General features: G+C 47.8%; 1 protein-coding gene across 1 annotated transcript in view; it reads right to left on the bottom strand.

Moving 5' to 3' along the window:
• The window catches only part of AQR (aquarius intron-binding spliceosomal factor), a 62,540-nt gene that overhangs the window by 11,397 nt on the left and 27,762 nt on the right, over positions 1-23,381 (bottom strand). Inside the window, exons 18-31 of the mRNA XM_083166894.1 lie at positions 21,511-21,678; positions 21,123-21,292; positions 16,117-16,358; positions 15,542-15,691; positions 14,477-14,546; positions 11,998-12,108; positions 7,362-7,471; positions 6,819-6,954; positions 5,635-5,844; positions 3,453-3,590; positions 3,106-3,177; positions 908-1,095; positions 651-822; positions 239-409 (exon numbers count right to left, since the gene is read on the bottom strand). Coding sequence (XP_083023020.1) covers positions 239-409; positions 651-822; positions 908-1,095; positions 3,106-3,177; positions 3,453-3,590; positions 5,635-5,844; positions 6,819-6,954; positions 7,362-7,471; positions 11,998-12,108; positions 14,477-14,546; positions 15,542-15,691; positions 16,117-16,358; positions 21,123-21,292; positions 21,511-21,678 — 2,108 coding nt within the window. The remainder of the gene's footprint in view (positions 1-238; positions 410-650; positions 823-907; positions 1,096-3,105; positions 3,178-3,452; positions 3,591-5,634; positions 5,845-6,818; positions 6,955-7,361; positions 7,472-11,997; positions 12,109-14,476; positions 14,547-15,541; positions 15,692-16,116; positions 16,359-21,122; positions 21,293-21,510; positions 21,679-23,381) is intronic.

Here is a 23,381-nt window from a genome sequence, read left to right as displayed (position 1 = left end):
TGGGGTTTAAAGCTTGGCTAGGTGCCCTGTAGGGATAAGGGATGGTGGGGTTTAAAGCTGGGCTAGGTACCCCATAGGGATGGAGGGTTTAAAGCTTGGCTAGGTACCCCCTAGGAATTGGGGATGGAGGGATTAAAGCTTGGCTAGCCCCACCCCCCCAGAAAGGGGAGGATGCTCATTCAATACACATAAAGGTAAGACGATTTTATAACTATCCAACCAATGATTTGATGCTCACCTTACTCGGCTGTCCAATCACAGGGTTGTTGCCGCACCGCTGATTGAGAATGTCACGGATCAGATGCTTCTGGCCGTTATACGTGGTCAGGATGCTGATACGATTGGCGGGATATCCAAGAAGGCGCATGTACATATACAACGCGACGGCATACTCCGCCTCGGCCAGATTCTGCAAGGTGATACCGCTAATTAGTGTCCGAGTAACTAACACATGTATGTAATAAATATCTCACATACAAGTATCATCAGTGTAATGTATTGGCATATTATAGATCAGCATAGGGAACACAATTATAGCAAACATGTAGCGCCCCTGTTTCCCATTAGATCAAAGGCGAAAATGTATTTCCATCAATTGCCCTAAAATAAATCCACAAACAAATAGTCATAGAGTTTGTCCTGCCCGTTACCTGGTAAAAGTATGGGTTGGGCTCAGACTCCCCTACTCCATTGAAGTCCTCTACGTTTACAAGTTGGAAGTCATAGAGTAATCCGGCATTAGCGGATCGGAATTCCGGCAGCAGCTGCACGTGCGGCAGGTTCCCCAAACTCTTGTAGCGCCAGTTGTAAAGGTTGCACAAGCTGCAAATGACAATGGAGTCAGAGCAGACATTTACATAGCACTAGACACAGGAAAACCTCTACCAAACTTCTCCAGAGCGCTTACCTGGCTCTGGCTCTTCCCTGGGCATCCAGGTCTACGGTTGGCACGCCTAGGCGGACAAACCGCGTGAACAGGGACTGCTCCATGTTGGAGTACTTCTGGAAGGCCATGTTTTTAATGACAGGTGGCAACTGGTGGTGATCGCCGATCATTATCCATCGTTTCAGCCGACTGAAGCCGTCTTCTGGATTCTGAGGGTGGGGTCGAATGGGGGGGAAGGGGGGGAGAACAAGACAAATGCACTGAATTACACACATAAAAGAGGAAATTTTATTGTTTTTGGGCACATGTAAGAAATAGGGATGGCCATCGACCATCGATGATTTGAAATCATCGATGGTTTATGGCCGATGTCAAATACTTTTGACATCAATGGGGGAGAACCAGATGGTTTCCCTCCATCGATGGGTTATGCTGTTTTTTTTTTTTTGGTACTCTTTACCTAGAAGGGCGCCCACGATTTTGATCGTGGGCATCGTAAGGAAAAAAAATCGCGTCCTACGACCTTTTCATACCCCCACTATCCACGTCGGCGTGGAGTTGAGAATAGAAAGTGTGGCGAGCGCAGCGAGCCCGAAGCGTGGAGGTATACGCGTCCCCTCGCGGGCTTCACAGGTATCCGTGTCCGCTCGCCACGCTTCAGGCTTGGTGGCTCGCTGCGCTCGTCACACTTTCTATTCTCAACTCCACGCCGACGTGGATAGTGGAGGTATGAAAAGTTCATAGGACGCGTACCGCCGCCCCTCGCCACGCTTCGGGTTGACGTTGATCGTGGGGTGGCGTTAACAATTGGGGGGGGCATTTCACACTTCAGGGTGGCTATTTGGCCTCTGTGGGCCTTTTAACATTGTTCCCTATGGAAAATCGGGTCAATTGGGACATTTCACATTGTTCCCTATGGGAAATCGCGGTAATCGCGTCAGTCGCATCGCATGCGATTTTTTGGTACATGCGATGCCCGCGATGGCCGCCCTTCTAGGTAAAGAGTACTTTTTTTTTTTTTCAAAGTGCCGGGACACGGAGCATAGCTCCATCCCCCGCCACCCACAAAGACCCGCCCCTGTGTTTTAATTGGCCCACAGGCCAATCAGTCAAACAAAATGAATGATCGGTAAAAAAATCGATGGTCATCCGTTGCCTATTTTAACACCATCGATGGCCAGTTGCACTATTGCCATCAATGGCAAACATTGATGGCTATGGCAACAATGGCCATCCCTAGTAAGAAATTGATTAATTAACCTGGCGTCAGTCAGGTGGGGTTATTATAACCTGGGCAGTTTCACTTCACGTGCGCAAAAGTCAAAAAATATGACCCAACCTTACAGCCGATCTTACAATTTTAAACCAAATTTGTGGAGTGTTTATTGTTTTTTATCATTTCTAGGTTTTGCTTCAAAATGGATTGCCGGGAACGACAACCTAATTAATCTTTCTTAGAGTCAGAACAAAGCATCAATTCCGCAGAAAGTTTATTTGCCCTGAACATATTGTTCCGTACTGCAGAAAGTGATTAGTATAAGACTTATTTATTATTTTATTTCCCAAAGATCTCGTATTCACTAACATCAAAACGTAAAATTTATGTCAAAAAGTTTACTTTAATCTAGTTTAATAACCGCGAGACTAAGGATGTCTATTTTTGTTAATTATTTTCAGTTTTTTAACAAAAAGATATACCGATGAATTTACAAATCATTAAAAAAAAAAAAAAAAAGAAATGTGAGGTTAAATAATTCAGGGTAATTTTGACCCACCTGACTGCTGGGGTAACAATTTTCTACCGTACTGACGCCGGGTTAAGCTCTTCTGAAGACGGGTGTGAGTTCTGGGGTCACCCAATGCTTATCACACCCAAAATGCGTAAGATTTCTAAACCTGTGCAAAGTACTGTGCGCGCCTCTCGGTGTCTGGGCACCCAACTGGATGACCGCAACAAACGCACCCATCAGCACAACAGCTGCAAGCAGAAGCTATGTATGCTTCCCTGTAGCTTGATCAGAGACCGGCTTCCCTGTAAGACCACATTAATCTCTGTCTGGGGACCCTTTAGCAGAGGTTAAAGGTTATCCCCCAGAAAACCTATTATAGCAGCATTCAGTTACGTGGAGAAGCTTCAGAGAACTGTTATTACTTCCAGCACAGTTCAAGACGAGAGGTCACGGCCCTATATTGTACCCACCAATGGCCCTATATTGTACCTGCAGGAGGAGGGGGATGAAGGTCTCAATTTCCAAAATCTGGGCAGATTCTTCCATCAGGATGTTATCGTACTGCAGAGAAAACACAGGAACCAAGGAGTCAGCAAGAACGGCGCGGAATCTTCAAGGTGACCGTCTGGAGACGACGAACAGAACTGTCTGGAGTTGCAAAAATCCTAGGCCAATAACCCCATAAACACTTTTGTTGCTACTGCAGGCAACAGACACAAACAACTGCGACAATGCCCGAGTGCCCCACACAACGTGCTGGGAAATCAGAATGTACAAGTCTATTCTTTATTTATTAATTGTTTTACGCTGATTGTCCCCTGGTCTGTTCACATTACCTTGAATCCTAAATCCACAAGATCATGGCGTTTGAGAGCAGCATGGGTGCAGGTCATGGCGATGATCTTGGCTTCCTTCACAAGCAGATACTTTGAGCGATCCAGTCCGCTGCGCAGAAGCTCAAAAGCGCGGAATTCCTGCGGAGGTAAAGGAGAGCGCGGTTATCACACTGCCCTGCAGGCCGCCGATCTCTGAGGAACCTCTGTCAATTTACATAGACAAATAGCGCCAACCTCCGCAGTGATTTATGTTGCAAGAAGTAAAAAATATATATTTTTATTTTTAGTAGAGTTTACAAGACAAATCCAGGTGGGTGTGGATCATTAGGTCCCCAAGAATGTTGGTCGACATCGTTAGGTCGACAGGGTCATTAGTTCGACATGGACACTGAAACATAGCACGGCGGCACTCGCCATGCTGCGGGCACAATATTTTATTCTCCCACCACCCCCTAGGTAGGTGTAGGGCATGAAATACCGCCTGTCGGCACATGTCGGCTCAAAATAATGTCAAATACCCCATGTCAACCTTTTGACTGTCGACCTAACCCATGTCGACCAACATGCTGGTGACCTTTTGAGTGTCGACCATAAGCTCGTGTGGACCTTCTGCCAATGCCAACCTATGGTATTTTGACCATTTTCAGGTGCTGACCTAGTCACTATCGACCAATAGCGGCTGACCTAGACAATGTTCATCCAGGAGCCAGATACTACTAAAATGACATTCCCTTTAGCCCAACATTTCATAAGGCAATATTGCACTCGGTTGTCCAGAATCCAGAGCTTCAATAATGAAGTTACTTCAGAATAATAGACACAAATCACATGTAAACGAATCCAATGTTACCGCAGAGACCACTTCTAATTGTACCCGAGAAATAATAGCACGGTCTGCAGCTGAATGCACCAATCTTCTGCTATTGGGTGTATCGGTACCGGCTGAGTTCTTGTGTCTCTTATCATATAAAGTCTATTAGCATATTTATCTCTGTGTTAATGGGCCCACAGTTACTGCCACTCACACTGCGCTGTAACCCTTACTCACTGCAGTGGTTAGTGTCACATACACATTAGAGGCACAGTCACTGCCACTCACACTGCGCTGTAACCCATACTCACTGCAGTGGTTAGTGTCACATACACATTAGAGGCACAGTCACTGCCACTCACACTGCGCTGTAACCCGTACTCACTGCAGTGGTTAGTGTCACATACACATTAGAGGCACAGTTGCTCACAGATGGAGCAGCTCTCATTTGAGCTGCTCCTGGCGATAGAATTGGCAATCATCGATGTGCGCCACCCGCCAGAAGGGGACGCGCACGCACAAGACACTCGCGCTCCTCCGTTGCTGCCTGCACCCACCACTCGCCCATCCAGCTCCCTAAAGTAGAGATGGGCAGGGAATCCACTCTCCGCCGCCGTGCTGACAGGACGCGCATGTGAGACGCTTGCCCATCCCCAACAGATGGAGCACCTGACCACCAGCCTGTGCCAGCACAGGGGATCTGGCGATTCCTCAGGCTGGCTGGGAGGCGCTCTATGTGTATATATTAGTGAGCACACGGCTTTCATTCACCGTGTCCTGCCTCATGTGATACAGATAGTCATATGTCACTCAGAATACTGGCTCCCCCCTTTAATACACCACTGTCAATCAATGTGCAGGTTTACACTGGCATATCAGATGTAGGCAGCCTGTGAGGGATTGGATGTATAAGGATCTTGCTGGTAACAATGCCTATGGCTCCTAGCACCTGTGTGCTTATAGTGTATGCAGCGGCATGAGAGAGACTAAAAATAACATTAACAGCACTTTCCAAACGCCAACGTTCGTTTCGCTAATAAGCTCTGTCATCCCAAGTTCGCTCATGTGTGTATAACTGCTGCCACATATGGCACCCTTCCTTCAGCACCGCATAGCTTGTATTTAGATCTCCATCCCATCCCTCAAATCCTCCAACATCTACGCTAGCCGCTCACTTAACAGACTCTTAACTACATAAACATAGTTCAGCCTTATCTGGCAATGCAAGTTTTAACAAATAAAATTCCCCTCCAGTGCGGTGTTCTGTTTCACAAGATGTGACGTCTGCTACAGGGTGGGATCACGTTACATACATACAGTGTGGCGATGACGACACTCGGATCTATGTATCAGTATTGGGACACTACAAACCTCTAGTTGAGTGAATATTTTCTTAATGTGCCGGAAACACCCTTCTGCAATTTCCACGTCCTCTTCGTAGGATCGTCCTTTGAAGATGGGTTGGGGGGCATTGGAGAAGTACTGGTGGAACGGGAAGAATTTGGTAACAACGCTGGCCTCTGGGGTTTGGGAGGACTTGGTCTTTGCCTTGCTCAGGTAGGCCTCCCATCGAGACATTATCTGCAGAGAAGACCCAGAGTCAATCATTTGCAAAACCAGGTAACATTACTTCTTAAGCCATGTACACACGGGGCGATTCTTCCAGGTGATTTTGACTACATCATCAAAATCACCTAGAAGGTTATGCAGAATCGTCCCGTGTGTGTACACAGCAGGCGATATCAATGCGCGGTCCCGTAGCTTTGCTATCGCCTGGTCAAATAAACAGTACATGCAAGAATATTTCCACTAGACGCCACCTGCACTGTGTATTTGGCTGCGGCTGGGCAAGGCACAATGTAGTTGGCCATCTACATCGCCAGGACTGTGTCCCGTATGTACACTCCTTTAGTCAGGTAACCAGTATCCGGTAAGGTGAATTACAAACACACAGCACAATCCGCCACTACATCTCACTAGTAACAGACCTGTATGAGGGCTTTTACTTATTGTGTACTGTTAATCTGTCAGGTTTCTTTTCCAATCTAGGATCTTTGAGTAGAAAGAAAAAACGTTTATTTTGATTTCTATTCTAATTTTATCGGCATTAATTTGCCAAAGGAATAAATAGCGATTAACAGAATCCCCAAAACCAAATGGGCATGGACAAAATACTGAAAGGTACAGAACACCGACAATATCAAAATACTAAAACACTGATGAACCACAATGCCGATAGCCAAATGTCGGCTTTATGATCATGGCGGTATATTGCGTGTTGGCATTAAATCTGTGGGTATTATGCCTGTTGGGATATTGACCCTTGGTATTTACACCCAGTTTCGGACATGTGATTCATACTGAACCCATACTTCTCATACAGGCCAGTGAACCATACTTCTCACACTGTAGCCTCTTGTTGTAACTTTTCAGATCTATGGGGACCCTACAATTGGCTGATCACGCTACTGAGATGGCTAACGGTACACCCCAAGGTATTAGATGCCCACAGGCATAATGAAAGAGAAAATTGGTGTTTGGCACAGGATACTCACCTGGTACAAGAAGAAGTGTCCGGCAGTCTCGCAAGTGTAAGACACATCTCCAGGGACTCCCAGACTCTCCTGTAGACGTCCCACCTCCTTAAGCAACTCCAGCCTCCTCGCCAACACATAATTCACTCGTCCATACCTGGTAAAGTGAGGTCACAATACAACTGTAAGAGCCGCCTACTCCCAATCCTGCCAGAGTCATCATGTGCTTATCTGATTGGTGTTAGGGTATTATCGTGGAATTATTGGTCAATGATGGTTCTAGCAGACAGATCATGTAGTAGGATTACAACGTCAACACAACACCTGATATTGACTATTGGAACTAGGGAAACCGATATTTCATTTGTACAATTGTGTTCCCCTTATTTACAATATACTTTTTTGTCTACAGAAATCTTGATGCCATTTGTTCCACTTCATCCAACAAAAGAATTGCTATTCATAGTATTTACGGTCATTATACAAGCAGCAGAGCGGAGTCAGATGTGACGGCCATACGTGATTTCTAAGGGGGGTTCATTATCCTTCCTCCTCGCAGCTCACCTGCTGAAATCCTTCTCAGTCTCCAGCTCCTCCTCTCCGTGCCCCAGACGCAGAAGATGCCTCTCGTCAACATCAAGGGCCATAATCTTCTCAAACAGCTGGTTGAGAGCCTGCAGAGTGATAGGGACAGGTGGAGAGAAGCATTCAGAAACGGCATGTTTGTGTTCTAGGAGAAAAGGGGGCCAGACGCCAAGTTCCCTGCATCTGAACGTACTCAGCCAGGTAACAGGTGGCCATAAAGAAGACAAATTAGAGGCAGTATCTGGAAGACAGGTGGAGGTTAGGAGAAAAGGGAGGAGACATATGTAGCATCAATGACAGAGGAATCAATGGGAGAGTGCTGAGGGACACTTCACATGTCGACATGTTATTTTGTCAACCACTGAAGGTCGACAGGCCTTGGGATGACACTTGAAATAAGTTGACATGGCTAAGGTCGACAGGGTTGGAGGGTCAACACAAGCATTAAGTCGACAATGGGAAGGTTTACATGGGTTTTTTAATGAGTTTTTAGAGCCGATACGTGCCGACAAGCGGTATTTGATGTCCCACAATGCAGCACGGCGTGGTGGGAGAATAAAATACAGTGTTCAGCACCGTACTCGAAACATGGCGAGCGCGGCACACTTTGACGGTGTTCATGTCGACATTCGGGGATAAAACCTGTGAAAAAACTCATGTTAACCATTGTCAACCTATGTGTCGACCTAAGCCCTCGTCGACCTTCAGTTGTTGACCTAAATTGGGTTGACCCAATGACCCAGACCCCATTCTGCAGGGGAGGGGGGGGGGGGTGGAAGCAGACATCATAGAGGGACAAAACAAATATTATAATAATTGAGAGGCCTGGAATACCCAAGAAAAAATGTCTCCGCACACAGAGAAGGAATCAAATAACAGAGGAGATCGTATGACGAGGGACATCCACAAACCGTGTCATTAGAACACACCACAAGAGCCATTGGCATACACACAGAGGGATCTCAGCATTTTATTGGTCAAGCAGCTAGAAGACCTCCAGGAGGGACAAAGGGGATAGCGCCATCTGATGGCGGCACTAGCGACAAGGCCTAGAATTCAGCTGGGAGCTGGGTAAATTGGATGAGATCGCAGGCTCCACTGAGAATAATGACAATGGCGGTGTGAGATTGCCCAAGGTCAGAGATAGATCTTATATCGCTGGAATTATTGGAGACTTATTCCATGCTATCAGTATAACAGCATCTGTAAGAGACACGCACAGTTCTGGCTATGGAGAGGACCTGGTCTGATGTATGATCCATTTACCAGCATACTACTGACAATCTCATTTATCAATCAGATTAACATAGAATTGGGTATTTACAACAATGGCCTCATTACGACATCTTATATTGTATGTACCAGGGAATAACACACTTCATTTACGTAGGACCTAATATTACCTAATTCTGTACTTTCAATTGAAACTGCATATACTTAGTGTGGAAATGTGTGGAATAAGCAGTATTCATATGTAATTCCTATATACAGCTATGTCCTGTTACAGCCTTGCTGAGTAGCACACACATCTACGATCCACACACTACTGTGGCAAAGCCGCAACCGTGAATGGATAGCAGCCTCCCGTAGCATGGGGAGAGGGTAACATTGAGAGGCAGTGGGTGATGGGGAAAGGGTGACTGTGAGGCAGAGGGTGATGTGGAGAGGGTGACAGTGAGGCAGAGGGTGATGGGGAAAGGGTGACAGGGAGAGGGTGACAGTGAGGTAGAGGGTGATGTGGAGAGGGTGACAGTGAGGCAGAGGGTGATGGGGAAAGGGTGACAGGGAGAGGGTGACAGTGAGGTAGAGGGTGATGTGGAGAGGGTGACAGTGAGGCAGAGGGTGATGGGGAAAGGGTGACAGGGAGAGGGTGACAGTGAGGTAGAGGGTGATGTGGAGAGGGTGACAGTGAGGTAGAGGGTGATGTGGAGAGGGTGACAGTGAGGGTGATGGGGAAAGGGTGACAGGGAGAGGGTGACAGTGAGGTAGAGGGTGATGTGGAGAGGGTGACAGTGAGGCAGAGGGTGATGGGGAAAGGGTGACAGGGAGAGGGTGACAGTGAGTGATAGGAAGAGGGTGACAGTAAGGCAGTGAGTGATGGGGAGAGGGTGACAGTGAGAGGCAGTGGGTGATGGGGAAAGGGTGACTGTGAGGCAGAGGGTGATGTGGAGAGGGTGACAGTGAGGCAGAGGGCGATGGGGAAAGGGTGACAGGGAGAGGGTGACAGTGAGGTAGAGGGTGATGTGGAGAGGGTGACAGTGAGGCAGAGGGTGATGGGGAAAGGGTGACAGGGAGAGGGTGACAGTGAGGTAGAGGGTGATGTGGAGAGGGTGACAGTGAGGCAGAGGGTGATGGGGAAAGGGTGACAGTGAGGTAGAGGGTGATGTGGAGAGGGTGACAGTGAGGTAGAGGGTGATGTGGAGAGAGTGACAGTGAGGCAGAGGGTGATGGGGAAAGGGTGACAGGGAGAGGGTGACAGTGAGGTAGAGGGTGATGTGGAGAGGGTGACAGTGAGGCAGAGGGTGATGGGGAAAGGGTGACAGGGAGAGGGTGACAGTGAGTGATAGGAAGAGGGTGACAGTAAGGCAGTGAGTGATGGGGAGAGGGTGACAGTGAGGCAGTGGTTGATGAGGAACGGGTGACAGGGAGAGGCAGAGGGTGATGGGGAAAGGGTGACAGGGAGAGGCAAAGGGTGATGGGGAGAGGGTGACAATGAGGCAGAGGGTGATGGGGAAAGGTCGTGGGTGATAGGCAGAGGGTGATGTGGAGAGGCTGTGGGTGATGGGGAGAGGGTGACAAGGAGAGGCCGTGACTGATGGGGAGAGGGTGACAGGGAGAGGCAGTGAGTGACAGGGAGAGGTAGTGGGTCATGGGGAGAGGGTGACAGGGAGAGGCCGTAGGTGATGGGGAGAGGGTGACAGGGAGAGGCAGTGAGTGACAGGGAGAGGCAGTGGGTCATGGGAAGAGGGTGACAGGGAGAGGCCGTGAGTGATAGGGAGAGGCAGTGGGTGATGGCGAGAGGGTGGCAGGGAGAGGCAGTGGGTGATGGCGAGAAGATGACAGGGAGAGGCAGTGGGTGATGGCGAGAAGATGACAGGAAGAGGCAGTGGGTGATGGCGAGAAGATGACAGGGAGATGCAGTGGGTGATGGGGATAGGGTGACAGGGAGAGGCAGTGGGTGATGGCCAGAGGGCGACAGGGAGAGGCAGTGGATGATGGGGAGAGGGTGACAGGAAGAGGCAGTGGGTGATGGGGAGAGGGTGACAGGGAGAGGCATCGGTGTAACTTGTAGAGGCAAACTGTGATGGAGAGATGCAGTGGGCGACAGGGGAAGGGAGACTGATGGGGAGAAGTAGTGGGTGAAAGGGAAATGATGAAGAGGCAGCGGGTGACAGGAAGAGGCAGCGGGTGACAGGAAGAGGCAGGTGTGCTCATTGCACTGCAGATTTGCACCCTATGCACTTCAAAACATATCCAACTGTACAACAGCCCCTCAGTTATTCTCTCCAGGTTACATATATCATAAGTTACTGATCGAGAACTATTATTTTACAAACAGTTCAATAGAGCCGCGGCCAATAGGTCTACTGAGCACACCTTCATTCTGACACCGCTGCACTATTCTAGTCCCACTATAGAGAGGATGAGTCCAGTCTAGGCAAACTCATCATAGTCCAACTATAAACACAAGAGGACATCTTCAGTGATACACCACAACAGTAAGAGATGCAATACAATGGCAGATGCAATTAATGTGGTCAGTATTATATTACTGGCCCAATGCATTTCATGAAGTTGGTGACCTGCAAACAACGTCTATTAGTAATCAGGAATCGGCTGTTTGACATAGGTGCTCCTCGCCGTCCACTGACATGCCAACATCACTGCTCTGCTTTCCCACACTCCGTCCCACACAGCGGAACCCAGATATATACGGTAAGAATTGTTCTAGAGCATGATCCTGAGATGTATGCAATTGTAGCCGCAGCTGCGAATATAAGCCTAATTCATGTTTGTACACAACTGCAATTCTCTACGCTAAGGAGCCGCTAAAAATACAAAGTGAAGCCGCTGCCCAAGAATGAGGAGAGACACCCACCAGGGCCATTACATACCCTCTCATAGTATACGGAACAATGAGGAACATCAATGTTAGTGGTAAGCCTAGGGCTACGCAGACTGGACACGGCAGTAGTGTGTAAAATATGAAAATGTTCCCAGTAACACCATTGGTCGGTTACAGAACTCCTGAGTAGCCCAGTGATTGTGCAAAATGGCGACGGAAGTAAGAGAATGGAGCCATTGCAGTTGCGCTTGGGATCGCAGTCACTAGCTAAGAAATGCCCTGAGGACGGTCACAGCCTGTCAATCTTCATGCGCAACATCCATGGCGATTGGTGCAATCCCGTTGCCATGCCGGAGCATCTAATTCGCTTTTGCAGCTCACAGAAATGCATTATGTGGCGATGTCACAGCGGGGCGATTCCGCACTGCAGATGCAAATTTGATGCGATAAACAAGCACAAGCAGCTGGATTGTGGTAACGATGAGCGTGGCTTCGTCTGTAACTGCCCCCAAACGGTCCCGGTCCCCGACACTACAGCACAACGCTCACCTGGTTAGAGTGAGTAACGATTAGAGTCCGCTGCTCAGGGAAATTGTGGTAAAGGTTGGAAATAATCTGGACGGCCACATCTGTTTTTCCTGTGCCGGGAGGTCCAACAACCTTCAGAGAGAGAACAGAGGTCGCAATAAATTCATTCATCAATACATTTTTTTTTTCTTCCAGAAATTGATTCACTAATAAAACACGAGAGCATAATATTATATCATAATCCAATAAGTATGGTCTACAAGCAGTGTGGCGACTAGTCCTAGGCCAAGATTAAATAAGGACTATGCACTTCTAACCTGGACTGTGACTGTGCTCTCTCATTACACTTTCATTGGCCAGTTATCCCATAGAAGACTGCTTGTTGGATATCTGTTATATCTAAATTATAATACTGTCTTCTCTTTTTTTAGTTAAGAGTATGTTCCAGATGAAAAAAAGCTGTCACCAAATGTACACATCTTATATATCAGATTCCGCAAAGTACAATGCTTATGGTAAATTGTTGTACTTCTCCCTCTAGTGGCAGCGACTGGCACTGCATCCTCTCAGACAGCCTGGGAGAGTTCTCCCTATACTAGCAGATGCATGTATTGTATGCGGCTCTCGCACCTGTGTTTACAAGTCACGGTGAAGAGAACCAGACCCGGCATCTGGAGGTATTATCTCAATGTGAAGTAGAGCAGAGCAGCACTTCTAGTAAAACCATTAACGACCCGTTCACACAGTACGGACGCATGTGGTATATAAACAGATATTACGGCAATATGCTATTAGTGTTAATGGTTTCTGAAACTTTTCTGCTCTTAGAACTTCAGCAGAAAGCAGTAGGCAGTTTAGGGAAGATAATTCCACTGTAAATACAGAGGACCGAACACACCAGCCTGAGTGGCGGAAAGATTCAGCTATAAGTCAGGAGAAGTGGAAATGTTGTATTTAGTTAAAGGTAAAGCCGATCTAGTTATGTCCCTTTAAAAACCTGGCGGCTAAATAGTAGAAATCTCTGCACTTGCCACAACCCTACGGCTATAACATCTGGCACAGAGTCTCTTCCACCTTCAGCACATATAAAGCTTTGTTGCACTTTAATTAAACACCAGAAATCTTGGCAACACGTTGTCGCTTGCACATTCCTACACATGTAAGTAAGCATCGTTGCCTGAAACAAGGAACATTATTAGGTACGGTTACGATTTCAGGAAGCTCTGGTGACAATATACAAACACACACTTGCCTACACTGCTGCAATGTCCCAGAGACTCCCGGAATGGTGTGGAGTCCCCGCAGACACCCTCCAGCACCCCAAAGAATTACAGTGAGGTCAAACAGGGAGGTGATTATAATTCTCTACCACTGTTTATCGCCCCTGTTAAATTATCAGTTTTAACAGAATTCCACCCTTAGGCCCTTATTCTAGTAGAATCGGACGGATGCATATTTCGGACAGGAACCGAGTGTTCTTAGCCCCGCCTACCGTACGGATCGCTCACACCGTCCGAATGCGGTAAAACACCGACCGAACGGACCGTGAGTGGATGTTTCATGTGAACACCTCCTCCATCTGTGGGAACCTCCCCCATCCTCCGATGGTTGCCGACCATCGAATGATGGAACAAGCAGTCAGGCAGCACCAAGTAATGAAAGCAGGGATATGGGCGGGCAGCTGGCATCCGGCTATGTCATATGTCCGCCCCCCACGCGCGCATCACGACCCGATTACCATACGTATACCCAGCGTTTTCATGGGAACGCCCATGAACCGCGGGGCATATGCATATGGTAATGAGCCCAACCAGCCCTTCACGCCCCTCTCCACCCCCTGCTCGGATGGTTCCGTACAATCATTTTCTGCAGGAACCTCGTGCCGTGTTCGTACGTGTGAGGCGTTCGCAGTTCCCCAGATACGCCTCTGCACATGCGCAAACACCAACCCGTTCCGCACTCGGAGCCATCCGAATCAATCAGAATAAGGGCCAATGTGTAATTCCGTTACACTGCCAAAATAACCCGAGTTAATCTGCGATGCAGCTCAGTGTAAGAGTCCCAGAAAACGAACCCAGGTCCACTGACCCTGGAGCCAATCAAAGTAGCAAGCGTAATAGGACCTCAGGAACAGGGCAATGGAACAAGTAACCTGGGTCCCGTTTACAGCATAGGGAGAGCCAGCTCCCTGGAACGTGGCGATGACGTCATCACCAAGCATTGGCGGAACATTTAACACTGAACCTGGGAGCAGCGTAAATGGGGCAGAACCGGGACAAAGCACCAGTGTAAGTGGGGTCTGAACACATAACCTATCTGCATCCAAACAAGGAGCACCATCGCCTTGTGGGTGAATTATTCATTACCAACGGTGTCATTCACCAGTGCGGCCCATTCATGAAAACAAGGGTAACCTAGGGCGATCCAAGGTCTGGCTGTTACCCCTTATACACATATTGGAAGGCAGAATTATCCAGCACTAGGTCAGGGGACCTCTTACCATAGTAAGTCCAGGCTGCATTCCTGCACGGATGGCCTCAGTCTGCGTAGCGGTGAACTGGATCGTATTCCTAAGCACCAAACATGGAACATTTGTAACAAGCGTATATCAACCACAAATACATAAGTGCAAGATCAGGCTACAAACGATGTACGTGCTCGTTAGTGTTTGGTGACAGGTCAGTCTCTCACTAGCACAAATTCATGTCTTTGTGATCACAGGGTTTAATTCAGCATGACTGACAGGAAGCGGTCATTTGGGGGTAGAAACCTGGTGCCCGCCCCCAGGCGTTGTCAGGGTGGGTACGTGACGTCAGCGATGACCACTTCCAGCCTGTCTCGGGGTATATTAGTGGAAGCCTCTGACCCACCCACAATCGCACAGACGGCTAAAACGGTTCGATGGTTTGGGAATTGCGTATGGATCTGCAAGCAGATAGTGGTTAGCGATACACTGGCGATTTGATATGTGGTCGACACTATAAAGGTTGAATTACATTAGGCCAACTACTAAAGGTCGACAGGGCTAAGGACGACACATAAAATAGGTCAATATGGCTAAGGTCAACAAGGTCAGAAGTTAGACACAAGTATTAGGTCGACAGTCAAAAAGATCAACTTGAGTTTTTCAGGGTTTTTTTCCCCCCCCAAAATAGGCGGCATTTCATACCCTACCATCCACTAGGGCGGGGAGTAAGAACAGCATAGTGCGCCGAGTGCAGCGAGTCACGTGAGGAGACAAGGTACATGATTTGTGTCAACTTTTTTGAAATTAGGAGAAAAAAAACACGAAAAACTCATGTCGATTTTGTGACTGTGGACCTTTCCCTTGTCGACCTAATGCTTGTGTTGACCTCCCGAGCCTAATACATGTGCCAAACTAAGCCCTGTTGACTTATAGTAGTCGACATTATGACCATACCCATTTAGCAATGGGTGTTTTCTCTTTCCGTCTGGGCAGTGGTCTTTTCCTTACAGTTCTCGGTCAATTGTCGCGTTAGCCTCACAGGCGTATAATGAATGTCCTATCTTTATCATGTATCTGTCCTGGTAACCCACACATTACCGTTTGGGCTGATTGTACGGGTATGGTCCGCGGTTAGGAATAACATGAGGTTCCACAACAAGTTTTGGTGGCTCTTCTTCTTCTACGGGTTTTGCCTCGATGCCTCTTTTCCGCTTCTCTCCTTTCACCCCAACAGCGGGGAATGTAATCCTGAAAAGGAGGAAACGTCTCAGGGAACACAAGGAGACAAACCAAGTAGAAACATGGCTGCCAGCGGTCTGTAGAATCTATATCCGTGATTTTCAACCCTTTTACCTTGCGGCACAATAAATAAGATTTTAAAATTGCCAAGGCACACCATGAGATCCCCAGAGGGTAAAACACATTGGCCCCCACAGGAAAAAAAAAACTATTGGACCGCATTTAAAAAACAATCACACTGGTCCCCACAGGTAACAAAAATAAAATACATTGACCCTTTACATGAAAAGAAGAGACCAGTAAATAACAGTTGAACTGGTGGTGGCTGTAAACTGGTTTGGGCATCTCTAGATCTGGGGGCACACTTGAGAACAGCTCAAGGCACACTAGTGTGCCACGGCAAAGTGGTTCAAAAACACTGATCTAGTGGTTACCTGAAAGGGGCCTTGTGCAACGATGGGTCTTCCACAGTTACCTTCACCTCATACCCTGGAAAACTAGCCTTCAAGTGGTCCAGGCTCAGAAAGGTATCATTGAAATCCAACGTTTGAATCTGATTTGGCATCTTCGAGTAGTGGGCACTGCCCGGGTCTCCGTAACCTAAGATAATGTCATGGAGCCAGTTGGGCACCACGCAGTCTGTGTTCATAAGTTTCCTGATGGTCTCTAGTACTGCCTGCAAAAGAAAACCATTTCGGTCAATGCAGAAGATGGCGGAAGATCAGCTAAAACTGGAAGAGGAGGCTCCAGGCACCAGATAGTCTCAGCTGCTGTTTACTGTAGCATGAGTGCCCCCTCCAGCTAGGACATTGGGGATCCTAGTGTAACAAATAGTGATGACACCCAATGTGATGAAGGCTTGAGTAGCGAATCGCTGTCCCAAATAACTATGTTATATGAACTTATCTGAGCCTATTCGAAATGTTGCAGTGGTCTTAACAGGAGTAACCCAAAACTGGAATTGGCATAGATATAATAATGTATCCACTCAGTGTACCAACAGCCACAATAACACATTCTGCATAACCCGTGATCCAGGTGCACGTGAGCAGAGAAACGGACGTCGGCCACCTGCTGTACCCCGCGACTGACTTAAGGTGAGCATAGAGCGTTTTTTTTGCACGTTTTATTAAATGTGCACGGATTCCGAAAGCTCCTCCCTCTCTGTATCCCCTCCCACTTGGGAGCAACAGTTACTAGCAGACTAATACCCCATACACACTAGCCGACGCGGGTATAGTGTGTGTACAAGCTGAACAATATCGACAGCTTATATCATTTAGTGACGTCACCTGGACCCCCTAGACATTACTACCTCAGTACCCGATGGCTATTTCCGCTGTCACCAAGTACTGATTTCTCCCAGTTAGTAAAATACAATAAACTACTATTAGAGGAATCTAGACTGTTCTGTGCAGCGGCACCATACTCCTAAGACCAGTGGTTCCCAACCTCGGTCCTCAATTACCCCCAATGGTTCACATTTCCCAGGACACTCGGCAGGTGCGCGGGTGCACTCATTATTCACGGATACAATTTCAAAGATCCACAGGTGGAGCCAATTATTTCACCAGTGATTCTGTGTGGAGACCGGGAAAGCGTGAACTTTTGGGGGTACTTGAGGACCGAGGTTGGAAACCCCTGTCCTAGAGCAACGAAATGTGCACCCGTTGATGGGAGAAGAATAAGGGGATGTGTAAGCGTACATGTGCGGGGGACATTCACCCGCTCGCCAGGCAGTGAAAATATGCTGCTTAGCGAGCAGGTCGGAATCATGGTCTTTATGCATTTGTCCAGATTTCAAATGAAGTAAATGCTAAGGCCTACACCAGCCACTATACCCCATGACAGCAGTGCCCCCTAGTGGCCGGAAGGGTAATCAGTAAAGGTGCGTGCACCTCACACTGCACATTTCTGCTGTCAATTGTCGCATCAATGAAAGGTAAATCACGAAGTTACATTTTAAAAATGTCAGAGTTCTATAGCTGCCAGTTCCGGTCTGACATGTCCTTTAATATTATGTGTAGATGACAGATGAACTTTAAGATAACTGTAAAGTCAATAGCATAAGCTTTGTTGTGGGTTTACTCATCACGCTGCGTAGAGCAGGGATGGACAGAATAATCTAGAATTCAGTAGCCTGTCTGTACAATCTATAAGCCCTTAGCAACGTCTTCCACAGGACCAATTTCCCGAGGGATTCTTTGCCTCTAGTGCTGCGGTCTGACGGTTTACTGTTCACACCAATCAGATAACTCCTTCAGAGTAAGCACCAGGGCGAGTGTGCCCACTGTCATGTGACCAATACAGTGCTTAGCCAATCAATAGCTAGCAACAGAGTGCTACGGTCTGAGCGCTGCTGGTTCCGCTCTACCAAGGACCAGCTGCTATGTTACTATGACAGGTAGAGTCCCGGAACTTCTTCCATCAGACAGCCCTGGGTTCAGCACTACTACTGTGACATGCAGTCAAAGAGATTCCCCCCCCCCCCCCCCCCAAGTTTGGATGGCAGGAACACTGCAGAGAGGTCAGTGTATGTATCTCAGTGTCCAGCCAGCAAGGGGAAGGGGGGAGCCTTTAAAAAACAATATCAACATTTTTCATTATTTATGATGTCACATGATGTCAGCCTCCTGCCTGGTCTTTGTCCAGGCGGCCGCAGATAAAAATCAGTTCAGACTAACTTATTTGTGAAGGCAGGAGAAAGCATTTGATGGTCGGGCGACCATCGAATGATTTCTCCTGCTAGCGGCACATGCGAGGGGGTGTGTTCTCATTACACATTCCCTCACATGTTAAAGAGTGGAATCATCAGCGGAGGGGGAGGGCGCGTGCTCTTACCAAGTCAACCAGAATCACCCCCATTGTGTGAAATCACATGAGACTGTGGCTGTATCTCTGCTTCGTGAAGCTTACACCAGTGATTCAGGCAGATCACTGTGAGCTCAGGTTACAGCAGTGATTCCGGCAGATCACTGTGAGCTCAGGTTACAGCAGTGATTCCGGCAGATCACTGTGAGCTCAGGTTACAGCAGTGATTCCGACAGATCACATGAGCTCAGGTTACAGCAGTGATTCCGGCAGATCACTGCGAGCTCAGGTTACAGCAGTGATTCCGACAGATCACTGCAAGCTCAGGTTACAGCAGTGATTCTGACAGATCACTGCAAGCTCAGGTTACAGCAGTGATTCTGACAGATCCCATGAGCTCAGGTTACAGCAGTGATTACAGCAGATCACCATGAGCTCAGGTTACAGCAGTGATTCAGGCAGATCACTGTGAGCTCAGGTTACAGCAGTGATTCAGGCAGATCACTGTGAGCTCAGGTTAAAGCAGTGATTCCGGCAGATCACTGCGAGCTCAGGTTACAGCAGTGATTCCGGCAGATCACTGCGAGCTCAGGTTACAGCAGTGATTCCGGCAGATCACTGCGAGCTCAGGTTACAGCAGTGCTTCCGGCAGATCACTGCGAGCTCAGGTTACAGCAGTGATTCCGGCAGATCACTGCGAGCTCAGGTTACAGCAGTGATTCTGGCAGATCACTGAGAGCTCAGGTTACAGCAGTGATTCCGGCAGATCACTGCAAGCTCAGGTTACAGCAGTGATTCCGGCAGATCACTGTGAGCTCACTTTACAGCAGTGATTCGGCAGATCACTGTGAGCTCAGATTACAGCAGTGATTCTGGCAGATCACTGTGAGCTCAGGTTACAGCAGTGATTCCGGCAGATCACTGTGAGCTCAGTTTACAGCAGTGATTCCGGCAGATCACTGTGAGCTCAGATTACAGCAGTGATTCCGGCAGATCACTGTGAGCTCAGCACTGCCTGGTCACATTGTGTCACCACAGCCTTAGCGGTAATTGTACACATTTCACAGAAAGAACATGAGCCCAGTAAATATGAAGCTGTTACACAAATGTTCTTAAGTCTTGGAATAAGGGGGAGGCTTGGTAACCTGTGGGGAGAGGCAGTGAGCACGGCCTCTCACATTAATGCGCATCAGCTTCAAGTGACTGTCATGTCAGATTCTCCTCCAACGTAAGATACGTATTACCGTTACCAGGCCCACAGGACACGGACTGTGAGAGAGAATCACTCCGATTAACCCAATGCGTGGATGCAGCCCATGCACCAATTTTATATTAGTCAACAGTGGGCTCGCATAAGAGAAAATAAAAATAATGTCAATGTTATTCACTACGGACACTTGTAGAGGGGGTGGGTCGTTAAGTTGACCAAAATAAAGACGACATGCGTTAGGTTGACCACATAAAGTCGACAGGGTCAAAAGGTCAACACAAACATTAGGATGACATTCGGAAGGTCGACAGTCAAAAGGTGTACCTGGATTTTTCACGTTTTTTTATCCCTAATGTCGACACAGTCACAAACAGAGTGCACTGCGTCCCCTCACGTAGCGCGCCATGCTTCCGGCACACTATTCTGTTCTCCCTCCACACCCTAGTGGATGGTAGGGCATGAAATACCACCTGTCGGCACATCTTGACTCAGAAACAAAACGGGAAACAACCATGTTGCCCTTCTGACTGTCAATGTTCCCACAGTCGACCTAATGATTGTGTCGACCATTTGACCCTTTTCAAGTGTCAACCTAAGGGCTGTCGACCTTCAGTGGTCAACCCAATGCACGTGAACCTTAATACTGTCGACCTAACAACCGTATACCAGAATGCCGACGGTAAGTACTAGGGGTAAAGGTTAGGCACTAGGGGAACAGTTAGGATTAAGATATGAATAAGAATTTGGGTGTTTGGTTGGTTTCTATGGAAACTATACCAATATTAGACCTCCAGCCAATAAAGTGGGTGATATTGATACACTGATGACTCCTCCTTTTACAAAGAGGCATTTGGGTAGATGTAACAACTGTCATTATACGTTATGTGCACCGATAACGCTTTCCCCCTATTTAAGTCCACGGTAATTACCCGCAAATGACAGAGGCTCTTCCCCTCATGTTTTGCTCTGCTACAGACAGGGGTAGATGTATGAAGCAGTGATAAGGGAGGAGAAGTGAGCCAGAGGAAAAGAGTCCCATGGCAACCAATCAGCACTGAAGTAACATCTATAATTTGCATAGTATAAAACAGAGCAGCTGATTGGTTACCATGGGCCACTACTCCTCTGGCTCACTTCTCCTCCCTTATCACTGCTTCATACATCTGCCCCTCAGTTACACATGATATACAAATGTCATAAAAAAAGCAAAGCCACCAGACATTAGCAGAGTTGCAGATACTGCGCTGCATGGCGTATTGAGGCTGGGAGTATGAGGACGCACCTGTATCATAATGTATCTACTGGTTACCGAATACTATGTAACTATTGGACAGGAGCCGAACTTCACCCAGCAGCGGAAATGATACCCGCACAAGTATGTAACAGACCCGTCCATGGACGAGATTATTCCGGACAAACCTTGAAGTTGTTCTCCTTGGGTTTCCTCCTCATGATCAAGTTAAATGTCTCGTACACGTCCTCAGTGCCGTTCTGAATGGTGTTTGTCATGTCTTGCTGATACTGATTTGGATCGAGAAACACGCGGTACGTTCTTGAATCTCCTTTCAGTTTGGGTTTAGGCTCCGGCCCTATATAGATACATTTGATAAAAGTCATTAGGATTCTCAGACTGAACCTTCGGTATTCATCTTCCACCAGAGGTGAGCGGCGCAATGTTCTGCATTGTCTCTGTGCGATTATGCACTATTAGCCGTGCTCTATTCAGGGGGAGGGGTCACCTTTCTGATTGGCCTGCAATATCCATCACTCGCACAGACCTGTCTGGATCGGTGGCACAATATCTTACCTTCCTCAATTACCCGTCCCTTCTCATCCAGCATGCCCTGGATCTCACACCCTCGTACAAACATCAGACCGGTCTGCTCTACAATGGACTGTCTTCGGTCAATCTTGGTGCCGTACAGTAACATGGGCCGCAGGGTGACCAGGAAGCAGACATCGTGCTTACGGAGACCTGGTTCCAATGGGAAGAGAGAGGCCGCATACTGTTAGCACTGTGCTTATTATATCCAATAAACTGGTCAATGAGCAGCCTTCTATATCAGCAACTTCTAAAGCTGGGTACACAATAGACAATCAACATTACCCATATACAAGATACCAATATTTAGTGCTGATCATCTAGTGTGTACGCACTATATCATTAACGATGCAGGCCTTTAGCGATGTCATCTATCGTCCTGCATGTACACCCCCCCACAGGTGATATCGTTAAGGAGGGTCTTGCTGCACCATGGTTGCCGCTCCCCCACCATCGCTCCTCATGTGTGTACGGCACAGTGTATATTAGCATTCCTTTTTTTTTTTTTTTTTTTTTTTTTTTGACTACAAAATCTTTAACTGCGACTGACGTGATGACGTACGTTCAAAAGAAGGCCGCTACGGGAAAGTATTGTTGCTTGGCAAGATGGGATCGGAGCGGTAATCTGATAGAGTGACTTTCTAATGGTGCAGATATTTCTCTGTAAGTGCTCAGTAGTGTGAGAGTAATTCAGACATAGTGGGTTAGCGGTATGTGCCAAAGAATGGGGGCTGTGCTGACGGCAGTGGGTATTCATAGCATATGCTAATTAATCAAGACTTTCAGCTACGTCTTGTCGAGAAATGCTAATGTCAGCTATAAATGGTGCAGCAAAGGAAAGAATCGACGTTCTCCCAAACTGGCAAATTAAAATGCATTTAGGGATTCCTGTAACACAGTGCAATGATACGAGGATGTCATATCAGTAGGTAAGTGTCATTCTAACAAAGTGCCAAGACTTCACGCAGTGCTCTATAACCTCAACGTAAAAGCTTCGATAGCGGCCAATGTCTACTTACTAATACGGCACTAACATAATTAGCTCATTAAAGAAATGTAACAGGAAAACAATTCAAGACAAGAGAACCATTAAATGCTTTGGCTAATAGCCTTGTAGTATACGCCTGCCAGGTATCTGCAGACGGAGTGGGGCGCACATGCTGCCCAGCTGTTGGCATGGCAATGGTCAGACTGACTGAGCCCACTTGCTGTGCCAACAGAGGTCACCTTAAGTGTGTGGCTCCAGCCGGGGGGCTGTACGGAGATATGTTATGCAGTTGTGTGCCAGCTGGCAGCGTGCGGCTAACTGCTCGCACAATGTGCTGTTTCAGCTGCCCTGACACGGTCCCGTGGAAGAACTCGTGTAACAGATGCACATTAATCCCTCAACGGGTCCATTATAAAAACCTTCAATGAGAGAACATAATGCCTCTGTTACATGTGGAGTGGACTGGCACCCGCTCTGGATTGTGCTGACCCAAATGCTAAGCAACTGGTACAGCAGGAGCAATACATTCTGGAATCCCTGCCCTTCTACACCGGTATAGAACAAACACAGTCTAAGGGGGGTATTCAATCTGTGTTGACCTCCCGCAGCCATCTCCCGACGGGCGAGATGGCTGCGGGGCCCTATTCAATGCGGTCTTCCCCGACAGCATTGAACAGGGGTTCTGTGCAGAACGAGCCCGACTTCACAAGCTGTCGGGCTCGTTCTGCCGAGAAAAGCAATAGAAATAGGCAAACTCCCGGCCGGAGCTCGTCTATTTCCGTCCTCAACTCGCGGCCATGCCCCCTTCTCGCCGCTCGGGATATTGAATCCCGACCGCCGAGCTCCAGTCGAGCCAAGCGAGCCAGGG

Source organism: Crinia signifera, chromosome 12, assembly GCF_055691185.1.
Source record: "Crinia signifera chromosome 12, ASM5569118v1, whole genome shotgun sequence".
Classification (NCBI taxonomy): domain Eukaryota; kingdom Metazoa; phylum Chordata; class Amphibia; order Anura; family Myobatrachidae; genus Crinia; species Crinia signifera.
This window is presented reverse-complemented; position numbering and strand designations above follow the sequence as displayed.